At 34.3% G+C, this 17,749-nt stretch overlaps 1 protein-coding gene across 2 annotated transcripts in view; it reads right to left on the minus strand.

Moving 5' to 3' along the window:
- Window positions 1-458: 458 nt before the first annotated feature.
- FOXN2 (forkhead box N2) overlaps window positions 459-17,749 on the minus strand; it is a 60,058-nt gene continuing 42,767 nt past the window's right edge. For both annotated transcript variants that reach the window (XM_039245943.1, XM_039245944.1), the window contains exons 4-6: window positions 15,776-15,840; window positions 6,981-7,049; window positions 459-4,476 (exon numbers count right to left, since the gene is read on the minus strand). In XM_039245943.1, coding sequence (XP_039101874.1) covers window positions 3,953-4,476; window positions 6,981-7,049; window positions 15,776-15,840 — 658 coding nt within the window. In that variant the 3' untranslated portion in view covers window positions 459-3,952. The remainder of the gene's footprint in view (window positions 4,477-6,980; window positions 7,050-15,775; window positions 15,841-17,749) is intronic.

Here is a 17,749-nt window from a genome sequence, read left to right on the forward strand (position 1 = left end):
TATGAGCCACTTACTTACATCTACACTACACACCCCGAAAGAACAGAGAAAGCACAAAAATGTTATAAAACAAGGTTTATTCTGCAATACTTTATCATAATGAATTGCATCTCTTTGGTAAAAATAAACTTTATAAACATTGTAATAATCAGAGATTAGATACAAAAACTAAATATCTGTTAAGTTGCTTTTTATATGAGCAAAGACTGGCAACTGAGAAGTGGTTCATTTGTGACTGGTCATCTACTGGCAGTTATAACTCAAACTCAGGGCAATTTTTATGCTACATTAGAAAAGAGGATAAGGAAATCAGTTCAATAACTCAAATTTCTTGAATCAGAAAGCATTCTTACACTTACATTTAAAAATAAATAATAGTTACAGTGAATTGGCAATTATACATTTTTATACACTATATGATGGCAACATAATACTTTAAAATTAAGCACTTCGTTTAATAAGAAATGTACAATTTTAAAAACAAATTTTGACAATGGCACTGGCAGTTAGATGAAAAAAAATGTGCTTTAAGAAAAAATGGCAGGTATAACATTAAAATACTCTACTTTGTCTTTCAATAAATATTTTGAGTACATCATTAACACAGTGAAGTAAACTTTGTTTAAATCAAAGCTTACACATTTTGAAATAACAACAACAACAACAACAAAAACTATAAAGTATATGTAAACCAGAAAGCCTCAAGATTTCTTAATTAAATGCTATGGTCTTCACAAAAGGTTGTTAACTTACTGTAGTATTTAAGACAAAAGTCTTTACAGCTTTGTGAAGTATTCACATCTGTTGCTTAAATTGCTGGGAAAGGCTCCTGGTCTACCAAGACACACACATGCCCTCCTTAACACTTTGTCTACCTTTGAATTCATGCTAACATGTATTTAATTGACCACCTACTATGAACCCTTTACATAATGCCTCAGAAAGTAGCAAAAGAAAATATTTATATTCTAAACCTTATTATATACAAGGGACTCTAAGTTCAGAGAAGTCATGCTGGCTACAGGGAGGAAAGGAAAGACTCAAAGGTGGGAAAAAGGAGGCGATCCACCAATAATTCTTTCCATGAATACAGGTCATGTTTTCTTTCTCTGAATCTGAAAGGTAAAATAAAATATTAATGAATTTAGTAATATATTGCACAAATAAATTTCAAAAATCTAGATTCAAGAAACACTGATTCTATTTGGGATGTGAAAGGTGAAAATTAATTGTGCTGAGCCAAAACTTTTGCTAGAAATCTATTGTAAGTGGGAATTGGTTGTAACAATTTATATCAATATAAGGCAAATTATGTTAGCTTAAATCAGTCTTAAAATATGCTGGAACATATATAACCTCTCTGAGATTGCCAAATTTTTGCTACAGTAAAATTTCTTATGAATATATTATTAGAAATATATATTTAATTGGGTGGTTATTAGCCATGTTTTTATCTCAATACACCTGAGGAATGAGATCATAATACCGATGAAATAATGGGAGAACCATAATTAAAAAGGTACTTCCCCTTTAAAATAACTGTCTTGGTAAATCAGCAAACGTAGAGTGATGCACTGAATTGTTTAGGAGGTAAGTGTAAAATACTGTGTGATTTCTTCCTGTTCATTTCTAGTAAGAAAGTGTTTATTGTCCTTGCTAGTGATGCATAATAACTTTTAAATTTGCAGGAAGAGTAGATGAAGAGGGAGAGAAAGAAGTTTAAAGAATTATTTATATTAAGCCAAAAATAACTCTGAAGATCCCTCTCAGAGTGGGAACAACTCTCCCCCTCTTTAGATAATTTTCCTCTGTTTATGAAGAGTAAGAACGAACGGACAGGAACCAGAGGAGGATCTGTGGTACTGAATTTCAGTAGAATACAATAAACTGGAACCAGATCACTGAAACACTGTTCCTAAGGTCTATGCAGAGGGCCTTGGTAAATAGCTTCAAGATATTGTTTGAATGATTTTGAAAATCTGTGTACTATTTATACTGTGGTAAAAGCATTTTTTTGTGTGTTATATCATTGTCTACAGTAAAAGGTGGTAACTTGAATTAGCCATTTTCTGTAGTAGATGTGACATATATGAAGAACAAAAACTGCAAATACCGCATCCTGCCTAAAGACTATTTTTTGTTAGCAACAAATTAAAAAATTACCATATTTCAACAGCATCAATTCTATTAATGTGCTACCCAGGTTCAATTACAATTAACATGGAAACAAGACAGATAATACTAATGTTGTTATCCCTGGCTTAAAGCTTTGCCAACTGAAAAAGATGTTTTCTTTAGGCTTCTCATTTGACAGTTTTACCCAAATAAAATTTATAAGTTAGAATAAAAATATTTGTCTCTTAAACACACACACACACACACACACACACTCTCCAAGAAAATGCTTTAGTCATAGAAATAGCTGAAAGTAACTAAGCCAAATCATGAGCCTATTTGTGAATGTATGTGTGTGTGTGTGTGTGTGCGTGTGTGTACGTGTATATGAAATTATCAGGAAAATGAAAACAAGGTCATTGTTATAAGACAGAATGTATGTACCATGAGATAAATTGGACTTTTGGAAAGTTGCTTCCACCACTGTAAAAAAATATATGTAATAAAGTTTAGTTTTATTAGTATCTTGTGTTCTTTCTAAATAATATATAGTCAAACTATAAAAATGATATGAAAAAAATGTCTCATAGAAGCAGATTGGATCAAATACTTAAAATGCCTTAGTCAATGCACATTTGGAACAGCAATATAAAATCTTTCAGCATGGAATAAATGGCACATAATATGAATTATACAGTCTCCTCCAAAAGATGAAGTGTGTAAGATTAATTTTGTATGAATTTTAAAACCCCTGAAGGTATGTTGTCTCTACAGTTTTGTTAAATACTTTCAATTTCAATTAGGAATACATACAAATTTAATTCCTACAAATCTTGGAGAGAAGTTTTTTCCCTAAAGGATCTACTTTTATTTATGATGATATAACTATTCAAAATGATCATATTAGATTACACCCCATTCCTAATGCAAAATTCTCAGAATGCAGTCCATTTAACAAGCAAATGAAAGATTCTCTTATTGCAAAAAGTGTGTCAAATGGGCATTAACTCCACAACACACTTTATGGCTATGTCCTCTCATTGGATTGTTTCTACTCAACAAATATAGCTAGTGGCTAAAATTCAAACAATGGTTACAAAGCACTTTGGGAACAAACAAAAGGCCCCAATAAATGTTATGCAATATTTGAGAAGTAAAAAAAAGAAATCAAAGACAACATTGTAGTAGGAACTGGAGTGTTCTTAGATGAGATTATACCACAAAATTGCCTTTTCTAAATCTCAGAACTCTTTGCTGTACTTTCTGCTTACATAACCAAAAGGAACTTTCTAGACATCCAGGACCTTTTCCAATTTATACTCCACTTTGTCCAAGCTTCAACAAAAAGTAATTAAAACAAAAATTAAGACAAAATAAAAAATCCAAATCTCATTCTACTGGATTGCATGTGTCCAGAGAGGAGTACATGAGAAAGACCTCAGCAAAAATTTTAGCTGGATCAGCAACTACAGTTAATACAGACTGGAAAAGAAAATGAAAAAAGGTTACAGAGTTGCCAATTCTTACACTTTACATATTAACAGAATAAAAGATTTTTCCTACAAGTTTTAAGACAGAGGCTGTGGATTTTCTTACATAAAAAATTTCCAAATCTTGGAGACACTTATCACAAAAGTTGGCATCATATCTATGATTGGGCATGTTCCTAACAGCAATTATTTAATAGATATTAAAACAAACATTTTGAAATAAACAATTAGCACCCCTCCCCCACCCTCAAACAAAAAAAGTCCATTATGGCTTTGATATCCCTTATAAAGAATTAAGTAGAAGAGTATTGCCACACTTTAAAATAATTTCACACTAGTAAATATTTCTATTTTCTCCACTGCTTTTGATTTTGTGTCTTTGCAGTACTTATTAGGGAACCCAGACAGGTACGAATTCCAGCAAGGTGGAGCAGAGATCCAGCTGCCTCTTTGAGCTCCTCATCAATTTCTTGACATAACTGTTTACGCATCTTTTTGCCTGGCTGCCCTTTTTCAGAGGTATTGGCACAAGCCTGTGACGCATAGCCGCTGTCTCCAAGAGGATCATCTTCATAATCAACATCTGTATCTTCTTCACTGTGAAATCCTTCACTGCCATCACTTCCCACATGGCTACTCTTTGGGATAAATTCATACGCCTCATCCACAGAGGACAAAGAAGACACACTAGACCTGGATGCACAGCGTTGTGCTGCCATGCTACTCGCACTGTAATTGTGGTCTTCTTTTGGATCAATGCTTGTGGCTAAAGAATCACTCTCTTGCAGGCGCATAGTACTGGGATGACTGAATGCATTGCTGTAACTCCTCTTTTTTTGCACTGCTGTTTTAAGAGGAAGAGGCTTCTCACCTGTTGTAAAGAAGACATCCATCGATAGGTCAAATGCATTTGACTGCAAGAATAGGCCATTTAAACTACTGTATCATTCCTGAGTAGTATGCTTTAAGTCAGTAATGTTTTATAGATTTTTGTTTGCTTGTTTCTTTTTTTATGCAGATCATATCATCCTGTAGGTATTAATTTTGAAACATTTTACTTTTTTAGACTTAAAAATTTTTTTAATGTTTATTTATTTTTAAGAGAGAGAGAGACAGAGCGTAAGTGGGGTAGGGAGCACAGAGAGAGGGAAACATAGATTCTGAAACAGGCTCCAGGCACAGAGCCTGATGAGAGGCCGAAGTCATGAACCACAAGATCATGACCTGAGCTGAAGTCAGACGCTTAACCAATTGAGCCACCCAGGTGCCCCTAATTGAAACATTTTAAAACCACTTAATGAAATGTCTTGACCTTTCCATCAAAAATATAATTATTTTGAGCTGCTTGTACAGAACGCCTCGATAAGAATGTATCACTACTTAGATAACCACTTCCTTGCTGATATTTAGGTTTTCCCAATTTTTCACTACTATGAAGAACTTCAATGAAAATCCTTCTGATGTTTTCTCTTACACATATGCAAATATTTTTCTAGGATACCAAGAAACAGAAGTGTTAAGTAAGAATACACGCATTTCAAATTATTATTGGTATATTTTCTAACTGAAGTATTATAGTTGACACACAATATTATATTAGTTTTAGGAGTACAATACAGTAATTTGACAATTCGATACATAATGCTCACTATAAGTGTAGTCAACATAGAAAGTTATTACAATATTATTGACTATATTCCCTATGCTGCACTTTTCATTCCCCTATAATTTATTTATTTTGTGACTGGAAATTTGAAACTTCTTAATTCCCTCCACTTATTTCATCCATTCCCCCCCACCTTCCTTCCCTCTGGTAACCACCAGTTTGTTCTCTGTATTTATAAATTTGTTTCTGTTTTTTGTTTGTTCATTTATTTTTTAGATTTCACATATAAATAAAATCATATGGAATTTGTCTGTTTGGCTTATTTCACTTAGTATATAGCCTTCTAGGTCCCTTTAGGTTGTCAAGAATGGTAAGATTTCATTCTTTTTTATGGGTGAGTAACATTCCATTGTGTATATCTACCACATCTTTATCCATTCTATATCGATGGACACAAGTTGCTTCCTTATTTTGGGTTATGTAAATAATGCTGCAATAAACACAGGGATGCATGTATCTGTTCAAATTAGCATTTTTGTTTTCTTTGGGTAAATACCCAGAAGTAGAATTACTGGATAGCATGGTACTTCTATTTTTAGTTTTTTTTTTTTTAATTTTTAAAATGTTTATTTATTTATATTGAGACAGAGACGGAGAGAGAGAGAATCCAAAGCAGGTTCTGTACTGTCAGACAGAGTCTGATGCGGGGCTCAATCTCAGGAACTGCGTGATCATGGCCTGAGCTAAAATCGAGTGGGACACTCAGCTGCGTAAGCCACACAGGTGCCTCTATTTTTAGGTTTTTGAGGAACCTCCATATTGTTTTCCATAGTGGCTGCACCAATTTGCATTCCCACCAACAGCTGGTTCCCTTCTCTCTACATTCTCATCAATACTTGTTACTTCTTATCTTTTTGATACTAGACATTCTGGTATGAGATCTCACTGTGGTTTTGATTGGCATCTGTAACTGGTATTTTCAAAATGCCCTCCAAAATGGGTGTACTAATTTACATCCTAGTGTGTGTGACAATATCCAGTTCCCACAATTAACACCTGATATTATCAATTATTTTAATTTTTCATAATCTCACAGACAAGAAGGTATTATATCAATATTGTTGCATTTTGCATTTCCCTGACTTCTAGACAAGTTGCTTATCTTTTCAAATGTGTATTGTCTACTTTATTTCCTTCTCTGAGACCTACCTAATTCATATTATTTTCTTGGCTTTCCTGTTGAGCTTTTTTATTTCTTTCTTCTAGAATCCTTTTCAATACATATATTCAATATTAATCCTTTGTTATATACATAGTAAAAAATGTTCTCTCAGTATTTTGCTTGAGAGGTCTCTTTTTTGTCAGGGCTCCAAAATTCTGATGTTTAATTAAACTTACCCATGTTTTCTTTTATGGATTTTGCACCTGTATCTCAAGGGTTTTCCTATTTTTAGGTTATAAATATACTTTCCTATATTTTCTTATTTATGGCTTTCATTTTTACTTTTAAAACCTCAAGCTTAATTCTTATATATGCTATTTATTTGTTTCTTGGTCCATGTAAAAAGATAACAGTATTAAACTTAATATCATAATTGCTCACATATTGCTCACAATGTCTCACCATTGCTGAAAAAAATTCAGATGAAAACACAAGTTAGCTGGAAAAAAACGACTTTGCCTATAACATTTAAATATTTTGCATTCTACATTACATTTGAAAAAGCACTCACAAAATGTATTTTAAGAAGAAAAACAGGATTGCTTACATTCTAAAATTCCTTGTTCTATAGAAGTATTTAAAAGCATCATTGCGGTGGCAGCATCAATATCAGATTCTGAAAAAGGAAAACAGGATCGATATTAATGTTCTTTATAAAAGAGAGGGCATTTTAAGGATTTGCAAAGGTAACCGAAATTCAGATATGGTGTGGCTTAAATACACACACACACACACACACACACCAAAATGAGACACATATTATACTGTAATCTGTTTCTGTTCACTTAAAATTATGAACAGTTTTGTGAACAGAACTGAATAAAGGAAAACTGCAAGGTACTAGAGATCATAAAATTCATTATAATTTTCTTAATAACATTTTCTTTTCTCTAGCTTACTTTAAGAATACAGTATATAATTCAGATAACATACAAAATAGATGTTCATCGACTATGTTATCAGTAAGGCTTCCAGTCAATAGTACACTATTAGTAGTTAAGTTTTTAGGGAATCAAGTTATACACGGATTTTTAACTGCATGGGGAAAGGAGGCAGAGGTCAGCACCTCTAACCCCCACATTGTTCAAACGTCAACTGTAATTAAAAACGTACACAAAGGCATTACTTTTTAGCATTAAAAAAAATAACCTTACCTGGGCATACATGTAGTCATGAAGTGTTGCATTAATTACATGCTAGTTACAGGAGTTAAAAGTATATGTACTTGGTCAGTCTAGATCATGTGAATCTACAAATGCTAAATGAATAATTATTGCTGGCACAAAAGCATTAGCAATGTTTTTAATCATAATTATATATGGGTCTACAAGTACTATATAGATTTATATAATACATAAAAGGGCAAACATAATTATGGATATTCTATAAAAAAAGGACTTTAAAAGGCTGAGAAAATCAGCAGGTCTACTCCAGATAGTCATTATGCTCTCATATCTACTTTTCTACTGAAAGTTCCTCTCCATCTTGGTGATCTATTATTCTAAATAACTGTAATTAAATAAAAGTGAAATGGTACAATTTAAACCTGAAGGAAAAGTTAGAAAAATATCTAGAAATTTTAGATTATAAAGGATGTTGAAAATAAGATTTAGATTTGAAACTTCCCATTTCTGTCTCAAAGCCAGAAAATTTTTGTTATCCCAAAGTTTTCCATTTTATTTGTAATATCTAATTATAAAGTTATTCTACATAATAAGGCCATAAGGGTATTAACTTGTCTTCTCCCCAACCTGACTATAAACTCTGTGAAGGCAGAAAAGGTTACTGTTATGGACTTTACCAAACAGACTTAAGTAAATCGGAAGATGGTTGTTACAAAGGAGCACACAATACTCTAGCTCTTTCCCCTTAAATAATCTGTGACCTTGTGAAACACTAGTCTCTATATGAATTCCTCCCCAGTTAGACTGCCAGCTTAAGGTAGGAACCGTGTCTTATCCTCTATGTTCCACAACATAGTAGTAGGTCCTTGATAAATGTGTAAATAATAAAGTAGATCTCTTTGCCCTCCTTTCCTTAGATTAAGTTATTATCACCAACTAACTAACATTATCAATGGGCTTAACACGTTGCAAGTATTAGTAACTCATCTCATCCTCACAACTTGTAATGTGCGTACTATTAGTGTATTTCCATCTTAAAAATGAAAAAGCAAAACAAAACAAAACAAAACACAGAGGGGTCTCTAGGAATGACAGAGATGGAACTTGAACCTCAATAGTCTACTTTTAGAACCCAGGCCTTCAATTTGTATTCTATCATCAATCCTTAATACTTACTAAGTATCCATGGCTAGAGTAGGAAGTTCTGCAGAAATTTACAGAATATACTGGAAATTCTCTATTCTGTTACTCAATAAACTGACTGTCCTGTCATGAGCCAGACATCGTTCCAGGTTGTGGGAATACAGCAAAAAAACAAAACAGGAAAACCCTTAACCTCTCAGAACACAAAGGAATAATTAAAACACAATATGTTACAAGGTGATAAACACTAGGGAGAAAAATTAAGACGAAAGGGAGATAGAGAGTGTTGAGAAAGGTGGTTGTAATTTTATTTTATTTATTAAAAACATTTTTTTAAATTGCTGGCTCCAGGCTCTAAGCTAGCTGTTAGCACAGAGCCTGACACGGGGCTTGAACCCACGAACCGTGAGATCATGACCCAAGCTGAAGTCGGATGCTTAACCGACTGAGTCACTCAGGCACCGAATTTTATTTTATTTAAAAAAAACTTTTTTCTTTTAATGTCTTTATTTTATTTTGAGAGACAGAGATAGAGAGCGAGCGGCGGAGGGGCAGAGAGAGATGGAGACACAGAATCTGAAGCAGGCTCCAGGCTCTGAGCTGTGAGCACAGAGGCTAACATGGGGCTCGAACCCATGAACTGTGAGATCATGACCTGAGCCAAAGTCAGACGCTTAACCTACTGAGCCACCCAGGCGCCCTGGTGCTTGCAATTTTAAATACAGAGGTTAGAGAAGGCCTCAACAAGAGGCAACAGTTGAACAAAGATCTCTGGGAGATGAGAAAAAGAAGCCATATAGATATCTGAAGGAAAAGTATTTCAAGACAGAAAAGTAAAAAAAATTTTTCTTTTTTTTTTTTTAAATTTATTTCTAGGAGAGAGAGAGAGAGAGACAGAGAGAGAGAGAGAGAGAGACAGCGTGAGCAGGGGAGGGTCAGAGAGACAGGGAGTCACAGACTGAAACAGGCTCCAGGCTCTGAGCTGGCAGTCAGCACAGAGCCCGACGCAGGGCTTGAACCCACGAACCGCGAGATCATGACCTAAGCGAAAGTCGGACGCTTAACTGAATAAGCCACCCAGGCACCCCAGAAAAGTAAAAAAAAATTTTAATCAGTAATTCCCATATCATAGCCAAGACATTAGCAAAACAAAGATCTCTCCAATTCTGGTCTTTTAGAATGAGACATGACTACAATTCGATAGAGCTCAGTATTCTAACATGTCTCTGAAGAAAAAAAAAAGTGCAGACTCTAGCCCATATTGTATCTCTGTGTGAACTGGAAAAAAGCAACTCTGCCTCCCGGTGACTGCTTCCCTGTATGAAGGCACACAGCTTGAAGACTGGAGTGTGGGCTGAATTTCAGACTCCACTCACTGTCTCAGCCACGTGTCCTTGTGCAGGGCACATGTTGAATGGCACTATGCAAAAACCCTACAGAGAGATTCCTGCTCTATGAAATAATTTTTCTTTTAATAAAAAAAGTTCTACCTCATTTCCAATTTTAGTAAAAAGGGGGGCAGGGGGCTGGTGGTGAGGGAGAATCTAACACTGAAATACATTGTGATGAGGAAACAATTTCAGGACATTTATAATCTTATAAATGAAGTACCTGTAAAACCTTATCAAAAAACAGTGTACCTCTAGCTTAACCTCCCATAGTAAACTTCCACTAGAACTCAAGGAGTCATATTTCTGAAATATAATACCTAAAATAAAGAAAATTGATGAGGCTTATCCTGACAACATAAGAAAACTGCATGAACACCATTTCTTTTTTTAGTTTCCAAATATTTAAAAACGATAACAAAATTAGGTACTATTTCTTTACAGCAGAAGGACAGGAAAAGCATTTCTTAAATACATTTATTTCTTGTATAGATTATAGCCAAATTAATTTGAACTCTCCCACATGAAATTCACTTCATGAAACCAAAATCTTCCTTGCAAAAGGATTTTATCTGTATCTGATTTGTTTGGTTTAGAATTTTCTAAGTGTGCTTTCCATATTGCCTTGCCAATTAACTCCGGAAAAAAGTCTAACTGCAAGAGAAATGACCCAAAACACTTAGTAACCAAGAATACCTGATTACCAATGATTTGTCCAAGGTATAGTCTTGGAACAAAAACAACAAAAACTCGCTCTGTGTGTAGAGTTTACAAACAATTTTAATTTAGAGTACCCAATCTGTTTTGCTATTAAAATCAAACTGAAGACTTACTTATTGCCACAATTAAAAATACTTCACAATGTTGTATTTTCACTGACAATACTTTCTACTATTTAAAAGGTAGCTCTGTGTTTTTAAAAAACATACTATAAGCCTAGGTTATCTAACATGTCCAGTTCATAAAGAATAAAAATTTGGTGCTCTTATAAAGTCTTCTGTATATATTTTCTGGCACTATTTAGATTAAACAAATAATTCATTTCTAGTTGAAAGTCATTTGTCATTAGAGTCATGAGAGCCATCCAAATAGTAATTTAAAAAAATTAGTTCAAAGTCATATTATTTCTCTTTTTTCCTTCATAGTTCTGACTGCAGTTCAAAACCTGCTACTGATTTAATACCGATTCAAATAAATTTCCATCATAAGTGTTCATTTGTATGTCCTGGCTTGTATTTCAGTGGGTTTGATGCTGGGAAATTATGAACGGTCATTTAGAAAAAAATTAAAAGACACTAGGTTCAGCTATGTGAAAGTGAGAATTTTTGAGAGAGAAGAAGAGACAGAATCCCAAGGAGGCTCCATGCCATAAGCACAGAGCCTGATGCGGGGCTCGAACTCATGAACCAGATCATGACGTGAGCTAAAACCAAAAGCAGGATACTTAACTGACTCAGCCACCCACACGCCCCAAAGTGAGGGCTATAACACAAACTACCACATTTCTGTTATCTGATTCTCAATCCATTTGCTTAAGGAATGCTATGAGAACCATAGAGGTAGAATTTAAATATTTACAAGCTCAGTAATAACTATAAGGACTTATTGCCTCTATCAAAGCTAATATACACATTTACAGAATACCCGGAGAACCTGTCTCTTGTGATTCTTTAATAGAGGAGAGCAATTTTGATACTAATGATATTTTAAGCTGCTTGGACCACTGGTTTACTTTCATTTCTATGAAGATACAAATTATGCTAATTTGCAACCTTAAATTTGCACTTAGCTCCTAACATCATTAACTGCCTAAAATTTGTATTTGCTTAAAGTATACTAGTGCTTAAGTAGAAATACTAAAATTTACTAACTAGAATGTAAGTTCCATTTTTGTTGCCTTTGTTCACTAATGTATCCTTGCTACCTAGCACTTAATTTTTAAGTTCAATATTTAAGTAGATGAATTTATTCCAAACAATACCAATCGAAAATATTGACAAAAAAAGGTTTTGTTTTGCGGTCTCAATGAGATTCCTATACCTCCTGCCCTGTTATACAATCCCGTCAACATAAATATTGGCACATAAAATTAGTCATTGAAAGGTGAGCAAGAGATAGTTTAAACGAACTGCTGCACCTACTCTGGATGGCAGTGACTGTTTCTCTAATTCCTATGGCTCTTATGTATTTTAAAGGTAGCTATAACATAATGATTAGTAAAGATGATTCCATGAGGTGATAAGTGAATATAATATTGGTTTCTCATACTGAAACTCAATGACACCAAAGTAACCTTTCCAAAACACAAGACTGACAATGTTGCCTCATTCTTTAGAGACCTTCACCAGCAACCCATGTGTGTCATACACGGTGGGAGTGCAGGTTTCTGAATTCCTTGTATGCCATTTACTAGTTGTGTAGCCTTGAGAAAGTTATTTAATCTCTCCAAACTTCAGTCTCTGTATTTGTAAAAGGAGGTAACAATACCTCAAAGAGTTGTAAGGATTAAATGAAATGATGCATTCAAAGCATCATAGTAAGAAACTCAGTGCTAATTAATGTTATATTTATAGGAAAAAGTTCAAACTCCTTACACTAAATAAGTTCTCCTTGATTTGGCCAATGCTTGCTTAAACTTCTTCATTTGCTTTGCACATGCTAAATGATCACCTCTACAGCTACTGGACCAAGGCTACCCAATCTTCTTTTATACTCCTAGGCTTCAGCCATACTCATTTGCCTGTGGTTCCCAGCAAATACCCTCCAACAAGGTCAAGCATTCCCCCAACTTTTCAGGTCTGGCTCAAGCACCACACTTTGTTCTCTAAGAGGCCTTTCCTAACCTACCTCGAAGCTTAATTTGCCACTCACTTCCTTTTTTCCCAGTGTACTCTGCATAATTCTCATCCACCCTCTTCAATTAAACTGTATGGTTTTTGAGAGCAGGGCCTGGGTCTCTTTAATATCTGTATATCTCAAAGTACCCATATATTGCTTGGCACTATGTGGAAATTCAACAATAACTTATAGAATAAACAGGTGAATGTTTAGTCCATTTAGTGGTGTGTTTTTTTCAAACTTTTCCCTAGAAAAATATCAAGAGAGAGAAAAAAAGCAAATTTCCTCATCAGTCTATTAATCTACCCTAAAGCAACCTGATTTAAATATAAATTTTCAGAAGTTTTTATTTGGTCTTATGTTTTCCTCTTAAAACTCATAAGAATTGTAATATTCTATTCCAGGATAGGCCTGCATTTGTTTCAACCTAGAACACCAAGCATTCTCCCCAAGTTAATTATTACCAGGCCTAAGACTCACCAGTATAGAAATGGAGGGAAGTAAGCTGTTAGCAGCACTGGAGAGATGATGAACCATGTGTACAAGTTGTTAGATGAAGGAGAAGTGCCTATGATCCAGTTATGAAAACCTGTGGCTAAAACTAGCAAAAGAAAAGTTGTGGAACCGTCTGTTCCCCAAAGGAAGCAGAATTAGGATGGAATGGCATAAGAGCAAGAAGAGATTCTAAATAAACCCAGAATTCACAAAGAAAGCTGTCTCAAAATTTGCATATGAATTGACCTTGAAAGACTAAAGGTCAGAACTTAGCCAGATTAAAAAAAAAAATGGGAGTTTTGGTAATACCTACCTGAAAGAGAAAGCACATTTGCCCATGCAGGGAATAAGAAAATGGATACTTGTCTTATGTTAAGCCAGAACATTATCTGAAACAAATGCTTAACTTCCTTCCAGAGTTCTCTTGAGCTTTTTCATACTCTTTCCCTTCCTTATTTTACAGCCCATCATCACAGTGCTTCCTAGGCTTGCTTTAGTGCAGTTTCAAAGAGCCAAAATATATCTGATACACAGAAAGGCTTTTGGTCTGAGGATTTCTGGTTTTAAGTGCCCTAGAAATGTTTCCAGGCCCTAAAGCAACAACGCTAGAAAACCTTATGTTAATACATCACTAATTTATAATATTAACTATGAGTAGGGGAAAATACTAATTCAGAATTTTGATATACTTTTAAAAAGTCATCTACAAAATTCTGAAAGTTAACTTGTTACCTTCTTTTTTTTTTTTTTTTAATATTTTTATTTATTTCTAGGAAAGAGAGAGACAGCGTGAGCAGGGGAGGGTCAGAGAGAGAGGGAGTCACAGACTGAAACAGGCTCCAGGCTCTCAGCTGGCAGTCAGCACAGAGCCCACGAACCGCGAGATCATGACCTAAGTGAAAGTCGGTCGCTCAACCGACTAAGCCACCCAGGCGCCCCTAACTTGTTACCTTCTTAAAGTTCTTTCCACTTAACATATAAAAGAAATATTTTGGGGGCGCCTGGGTGGCTTAGTCGGTTAAGCGTCCGACTTTCGCTTAGGTCATGATCTCGCGGTGCGCGGCCGCGAGCCCCGCGTCGGGCTCTGTGCTGACTGCCAGCTCAGAGCCTGGAGCCTGTTTCAGTCTGTGACTCCCTCTCTCTCTGACCCTCCCCTGCTCACACTGTCTCTCTCTCTCCTAGAAATAAATAAAACATTTAAACAAAAAAAAAAAAAAAATATTTTGAACTATATTCTCATACAGGGTTTGGCCAACTTTTTCTGTAAAGGGTCAGTAAGTAAGTAATTTAGGTTTTGCCAGGAAAGAGGAAAAGCCAAGGATACAATACAGAGATCTCTGCTGCAACTACTTAACTCTGCTCTTGGAGCATATTTTTGTATGCCTTGAAATATTATTATTTTTTTTCAGCTATTTACAAATATAAACTCACAAGTTATACAAAAAATAGGTGGTGGGCCAGGTAAGGCCCAAAGGCCATAGTTTGCCAACCTGTTTTGTAGTCTAAGAGAGCCTTGAAAAGAGAACTTTCTACTGATAGTATGACTATGAAATACTTTCCTATTTTCTGTTAATGTTTATATTTTGAGAGAGAGAGAGAGAGAGAGAGAGAGAGAGAGAGCAGGGGAGAAGCAGAGAGAGGGAGACACAGAATCTGAAGCAGGCTCTAGGCTCTGAGCTGTCAGCACAGAGCCCAACGCAGGATTCAAACCCATGGACCTAGAGATCATGAGCCAAAGTCAGACACTTAATTGATGGAGACACCCAGGCACCCAGTGAAATATTTTCTTATTTTCAAGAAAAAAATACACATAAAAGGAAATGAAAAAAAGAGATATACAACAGTATACAAAGTATAAGCCAAGCATTTGGAGAAAAAGTGTGTATGTGTGTGCATGCATATATACTCAAGTATAAGGGCTTATAAAGAACCAAAGAAATTAAAACAAAATGTTGACAACAAAATAAAGGGTAAGTTTTAGTTTCTTTTTTATATGTGTTTTTATTTTCCAAATCTTTCACAAGCATATAATACTTTTATGATTAGAAAAAAATTAAATAAACAAAAAAATCCTAATTTTTGACCTGAGCTTTTATGATTTAAAATAATGTTCTTGGGGCGCCTGGGTAGCTCAGTTGGTTAAGTGTCCGACTTTGGCTCAGGTCATGATCTCACAGTTTGTGGGCTCGAGCCCCACATCAGGCTCTGTGCTGAACACTTGCTCAGAGTCTGGAGCCTGCTTCAGATTCTGTGTCTCCTTCTCTCTCTGCCCCTCCCTCGCTCATGCTCTGTCTCACTATGTCTCTCAAAAATAAATAAATATATAAAAAAAAATTAAAATGTTTTACACATACCTTTGAGGGTTCGCACCTGGTTCTGCTTGAGTACAGAGCTTAAGAAGTGAGGTGATAAAGAGCCACTAAAAAAATAAAGACAAATATGCTTATAAAAATCTTTATTTCACTTTTTATAGAATTTAGTCACAAATACAACCAATTTATACAATAGAAAACACAAACTATTTTTACCTTGTTTTCTTTGCTAATACTATTTCAGTTTAGGAAGAGTCTGCCAAAGCAGAAAGAGCATTAGATCCAAGATAAAATCTCAACTATTTGGATGTTCTTAGGCAAAATAATTAATTTCTTAGTTTCTTCATCTGTAAAATAGGAATAATTAAACCTCCCACATAGGGTTGCTGTGATGATTAAATAATAATAATAATGCATTAAAATGCCTGTAACCATAGACAATACATAATAGTTACTATTTGGTTTTGTATTGGATACTTAAGTTTGATGATATTAATATAGATGTTACCACAGAAATGAAAGCATAACAAATGTGTAAAGAGAACTGTATGGTAATGCTGCAAAACAGCTAAGTTCCTGATTTTATTAATAAATATCAATATCAAATTAAACTTGCTATATTCATAAAAACACCAGCAGTTTTGGCTTTTTTAATTCCAAAAATTAAAACATTTTGGGGACACACTATTTCTGTTCTTTGGAATTTGTGATAGCATAAAAAATCTGTTTTCCTGGGGTACCTGAGTGGCTCAGTTGGTTAAGTGCCTGACTCTTGATTTCAGCTCAGGTCAAGATCTCACTGTTGTGACACTGAGCCCCGTACCAGGCCCTGCATGGAGCCTGCTTCTCTCTCCCTCTGCCCCTCTCCTCTGCTCTCTTTCCCTCTCTCAAAAACAAAACAAAACAAAACAAAAAACTATTTTGCTAACTAAACTATAAGTCTATTTTCTACTCACAGTTTTACATATACTATATTTCATTCTCTTCCTTGATGTACCAATTTAAAGAGCTACACAAAGGCATATCAGATGGAACCATCATTTTGCCAACAATGAAAAAGAGAAAAGGTTTCTAAAAATATTAAGGTAATGTTTTAAAGTAAAAAATTATAATCTTTATGCTTTCATTTATCTACTTGTTTATAAGCCACAGAATAATTTTTATATAACATCTAAACATATGATAAAGCTAAAAAATATAAAAATGAAAATGCAACATATCAAAGGCACAATAAAGTGCCTATCTGCTGGTGTAGAGTGTCAATATTCTCATTTAATCCTTAAAAAAAAAAAAAAAAAAAAGCATCATAAATGACCAAAAGCAGAACTTACCATTAGTTTCTAAATTAATTTTTTTAACTAGTATACCTCATAAGCACCAACATTAACTCATAAAAATAAAAGACTCTAAGTTCCAAACAAGTATCAACATTAACTAATAAAGAAGATATCAAGTCCCAAACAAGGCAATAAACTCTGATGACTTCTTTTCTAGGTTACATTTCATACAGACAAACCACTCAATAGTTTTTGTGACAATAATCTTTCTAATCTACTAGTATAGTAAATAAGCTTAAACTCTCAATAAGTATATAAATATATTACTGGTTTCAACTTTAGCCTTACTAATTTTTTACTGTATTTCAAGTACAATATCTTCTCTTAAAGTTAATAAAAGTTTAAGAAATTAAACATTGCATTAAATAGTGTCTAATTGCTGCAGCTGAGAGTTTATTATAGCTTTTTCCCCTCCTTTTGTGTATGTTGGAAATTTTCCATTTAGTAATTTATTAAAAAGCTTTTAAAATTTTCCAAAAAACAAATTAACCATTGTAAGACTACCCTCAAAAGTATCTCAACAAAATCTGGCATTTTCAGTTCAAATGAAAGTACATAATAGAATTCAAAAAAATAGATTCTTTAGGAAAAGGAAACAAAATCAGATTTGAGGTATCATTTTCAGCTTTCACTTAAATGGAAAAGCTGTAAGATCAATAGGAGTCACTGAGTTTGAAAA

Source organism: Hyaena hyaena, unplaced genomic scaffold (assembly GCF_003009895.1).
Source record: "Hyaena hyaena isolate Hyena2069 unplaced genomic scaffold, ASM300989v1 scaffold_274, whole genome shotgun sequence".
In the NCBI taxonomy this organism is placed as follows: domain Eukaryota; kingdom Metazoa; phylum Chordata; class Mammalia; order Carnivora; family Hyaenidae; genus Hyaena; species Hyaena hyaena.